The 4,939-nt window shown below is 31.5% G+C and overlaps 1 protein-coding gene across 1 annotated transcript; it reads right to left on the bottom strand.

The window, feature by feature from the left end:
* Nucleotides 1-2,826: 2,826 nt before the first annotated feature.
* Nucleotides 2,827-4,302, bottom strand: LOC139868419 (uncharacterized). Its single transcript, XM_071856752.1, has one exon. The coding sequence runs from the start codon at nucleotides 4,300-4,302 to the stop codon at nucleotides 2,827-2,829; it is 1,476 nt and encodes a 491-aa protein (XP_071712853.1).
* Nucleotides 4,303-4,939: the final 637 nt, after the last annotated feature.

A 4,939-nucleotide genomic window follows, 5' to 3' on the forward strand; every position in this document is an offset into this window, starting at 1 on the left:
AAAATGCTTTGTTCTTTCATGATAAACAGGATTTGCTACAAGTTGTAAAGCTGAACTATTATCACAAAAAAGATTAATTGGTAGTTCAACATTAATATTCAGTTCAGAAAGCAAGTTTTTAATCCAAATAATTTCACAGGCTGTAGAACCCATAGCCCTATATTCAGCTTCTGCTGAAGACCTGGAAATTGTAGCCTGTTTTTTACTTTTCCAAGAAACCAAAGAATCACAAAAATAAACCAAGTATCCTGTAACAGATTTTCTGTCAATTTTGCATTTAGCATAGTCAGAGTCACTATAAGCATGCAACTTAAATGTATTACTTTTAGCAATCTGAACTCCTTTTCCAGGAGCTCCTTTCAAATATCTCAAAACTCTAAAAGCCAAATTAAAATGAGACTGCAATGGAGCATGCATATATTGACTCAAAACTTGCACAGAATAAGCAATATCAGGCCTAGTAAGAGTTAAATAAATTAATCTTCCTACTAGTTTTTGATACTCAGTAATATTTTTGAGTAAACCATCTTTACTGCTTGGATTACATTCAACACAAACATTGGATTCAATAGGAGTACCTAAAGGTTTACACCCAAGCATTCCATAATCATTTAATAGCTCAAGACAATACTTTCTTTGATTCATACAAATACCAGAGTCATTAGGTAAAATTTCAATTCCCAGAAAGTATTTTAAAACACCAAGATCTTTTATCATAAATTTAGTTTTAAGAAAAGCTTTAAACTTGTCAATTTCTTTAACATTGTTACCAGTTATAACAATATCATCAACATAAACAAGCAAAGCAATAAACACATCATCATTTGACTTAACATATAAAGAATGATCACTAACACTTTGTTTAAAGCCATGCTCAACCAAAGCAGAATTTAATTTAAAATTCCACTGCCTTGGGGCTTGCTTTAATCCATATAAAGATTTGGTTAATTTACAAACTTTAGTATCATTACAAGAAAAATAACCTTCAGGTAATTTCATGTACACCTCTTCATGTAAGTCCCCATAAAGAAAAGCATTATTAATATCTAATTGATAAAGAGTCCAATTATTTTGAACAGCTAATGTAATAATGCATCTAACAGTTACATGTTTCACAACAGGAGAAAAGGTTTTATCATAATCAATTCCCTCCTTTTGACTATATCCCTTTGCAACAAGTCTAGCTTTATACCTTTCAATCTCTCCATTTGATTTATATTTAATCCTATAAACCCATTTGTTACCAATAGGTTTTCTACCATGAGGAAGATCAGTGATAATCCATGTATTATTCGTATTAAGAGCTTCCATTTCTTGATTCATGGCTTCTACCCAGTTACTATCCTTAGAAGCTTCAAAATATGTTTTAGGTTCATAAGATTTGTTTAAATTAGAGGTAAAACATCTATTTTCAGAGTTAAGAAAAGAATAATTAACAACTCTTTCAATTCCATACTTAACTTTTCCCTCAACTAAAAAATCATCAAATTTCTTTGGAAAAACAGATTCTCTGGCAGACCTCCTTATAGGTTGAATGTGTGCAGGACTAGTGTGAGTATTTGAAAAATTATTGCCCTCAGGAGATGATATGTTATCCATGGGAGTTGCAGAAGTACTTTGACCATCACTAGGACAACTTTCATTACTAGGAGATGAATCATCTCTTGTAATGTCATCATCTCTAGTGGAGCCTGTAGTACCACTACCATCACTATCATATTCAGCTCTCCCTTCATCATTGGGACTTGAGGTGTTTTGGTTTGTTGAAAAAATTTTATCAAACAAATGCAAATTATTTTTATCAGAAGTATCAACATTAAAATTCAGATCAACAGAATCAGATTTCAATGGAAAAATGTTTTCATAAAATTTTACATCTCTAGAAAACAGAATACTTTTATTTTCCAAATTAAACAATTTATAACCCTTTTGAACATTACCAAAACCAATTAAAACACACTTGTAAGACCTACTAGAAAATTTATTTTCAGGATTTAAAACAGTTGCATAACATAAACATCCAAAACACCTCAAATGAGAGAGACTAGGTTCTTTTTTAAACACACATTCATAAGGGGTCTTTCCAGAGAGCACACTTGAAGGAGTCCTGTTAATCAAATAGCAAGCAGTTAAAATACAATCACTCCACATATTTAAAGGTAACCCCCCTTGAAACATTAGAGCTCTTGCTACATTAAGCAAGTGTCTATGTTTTCTTTCTACAATACCATTTTGTTGAGGAGTATATGCACAAGAAGTTTGATGCACAACACCTTTTGCTTTTAAAAAATTATTCATTCTATTATTCACAAATTCAGTTCCATTATCACTTCTTAAAACTTTGACATTTTTATTAAACTGATTTTTAATTAAATTAATTACAGTTAAAACATTATCAAAAGTTTCTTCTTTAGTTTTCAACAGAAAAATCCATACAGCCCTTGAAAAATCATCAACAACAGTCAAAAAATATTTATATCCTTCTTTACTTTGAATTTTGAAAGGACCCCAAAGATCTAAATGCAACAAATCACCTAACTCTTGTGACTTATGATCACTAAGAGGAAAGGGTTCCCTGGTTTGTTTTGCCTTATGGCAAATATCAAAGGGACAGTTTTCTTTAAAATCTTTTAAATTCAGTTTTTGTTTTAAAACCTTCAAGACTTGACCAGATGGATGACCAAGTCTTGCATGCCAAAGTTGAGCAGAAACATAATGAACACAAACATTGCAAGATATACCCAAATTATTCAAATTTTTCTCATCAAACATGTAAAGACCTCCAGACTGACTACCAGTCCCTACTGTTGTCATTGTTCTCAAGTCCTAAATAAAACATTTATGTTCATCAAAGCTAATAGTCAAACTACTATCTTTAGATAGCTTGAAAACCGATAATAAACTAACACAATATTCTGGTACAACCAGAACATCATGAAGTATGATATTATTTGATAATTTTAAATTTCCCACTTTAATGACTTTAGCTTGAGTTCCATTTGGATGACCAACAGTTAAATTTAGTTTAGAAATACCAACCAAATCAATTAATCCAGTTTCAGAAATAGTCATGTGTTGATTTGCTCCAGAATCAATAATCCAACCTTGACTTCTATTTTTCATTTTATCATTAATGTGACTATTGAAGAATCTTTTAAAATTAGTATTAAAGAACACATTATGATTTACAAATGTACCTGCCATGTTGGCACTAGCATCAACAGAAGTTGCATTGTCATTAATCAAACTTAAAAGCTTCATCAATTGATCCTGTGTAAGACTTGCAGGAGCAGAATTCACACTTACAGAATCATCTTTATTAGAAACACTATTATTTGCATAAGATTTATTTCCAGAATTCACATTATGTTGATTTCCACTAACCCTTCTTCTGAAGGATGGTGGATAACCAATAATCTCAAAACATCTATCAATGGTATGACCCAGCTTATTGCATTTTTTACATTTTAAGGTTTGGTTTTGACTTCTGTTATAATTATTATTTTGATAATTTTCGGAGTTATTACCAGCCTTATTAAAAGTATTATTAGATTGAGCCACAAATGCACTAGCCTGAGTTTTGCCAGTTTTATCAACAGATATTCCTTTATGTGATTCTTCTCTTGAAATGATAGCATAAGCTTCTTTAACATCTAGAACAGAATCTCTTAACAAGATATTACTTCTAACTGTAGTATATTCATCACTTAAGCCCATTAAAAATTGCATTAATTTCATCATCTTTTTATGTTCTTTATGTGATGTGCCTGCTTCACAGGAGCAAGCAACAGCACCACAAGTACAATCTGGTGAGGACACCATTGCATCATATTGTTTCCACAATGTATTAAGTTTATGATAATACTCATAAAGAGTACTATCATTCTGTTTAAGTGTATTGATTTGTTGATGCAAATTAAAGATAATTGAAGTGTCAATTTTATCATATGTCTCCTTAAGTTCATTCCAAACATCTGTAGCATTAGTTGAAAAAATTTGACCACAATACAGATCTTCAGTAACAGATCCAAGAATCCAGGATAGTACAACAGAGTTGCATCTATCCCATTGAGAGGCAAGAACCTCATCAGTTTTACTTCTTAAAACAGAACCATTAATGAAACCTATTTTATTTTTAGTTGAAAGAGCCAATTTCATTGACCTACTCCAAATATTATAGTTTTCTGTTCCTTTTAATTTGATTGAAGTTATTGGTGTTCCAGTGGTATCATTAGAATGAAGATAAAGTGGATCACTAAAATCCAACTTATTAATTTGTGTAGCAGAAGTACTATCACCCATTTTAACACACAAAGCAAGACAAACAAATAAGCACAAGTAATTGATTAACTAATCTGAACTATGCTTGATCAGGTTTTCACAAGTTTCAAGAACTTGGATCAAGAGTTGGGCACAGTGATTAATTAATCAAATCTGATAATCAACAACACACAGATAATAAACAAGAAAACAATTAGGAAAGCCAAATAATATGAATAAACGCGAGACTCCCGTTTGAAGATCAAGAAGAACCAGAAAAAAAAGATGATCAGCGGAAGACTTCAGTTGAGAGGCAGAAACCCTAACCCTAATTTGAAAAAATTAGGGTTTCAATATCAATCACCACACAGGTTGTTAATCGAACCCAAAGAAACACTCTAGATCTTCAAGAAGTCTCAATCAACGGCTAAAACACCAGAACATGAACAAACCCTAGAACTTCGATTATAACACAATCAAGAGCGTACCCGCTCTGATACCATGAAAACTTAATACAAACGAACAATAATCTTCACTAATCAATAAGAAACACGGTTACACAACAAAGAATCAATCCAGAAATCACGATCTACCAAAAATTACCACAATCAACTCTATACTCACATCAAATGAATATACAGGAAACAATAACAACCACTCAATCAATAACACAAGATGT

The sequence above is a fragment of the Rutidosis leptorrhynchoides genome, chromosome 9, assembly GCF_046630445.1.
Source record: "Rutidosis leptorrhynchoides isolate AG116_Rl617_1_P2 chromosome 9, CSIRO_AGI_Rlap_v1, whole genome shotgun sequence".
In the NCBI taxonomy this organism is placed as follows: domain Eukaryota; kingdom Viridiplantae; phylum Streptophyta; class Magnoliopsida; order Asterales; family Asteraceae; genus Rutidosis; species Rutidosis leptorrhynchoides.

Coding starts and splice junctions, on each gene's coding strand:
- LOC139868419 (XM_071856752.1), bottom strand. CDS start 4,302: ATGGGTGATAGTACTTCTGCTACACAAATTAATAAGTTGGATTTTAGT.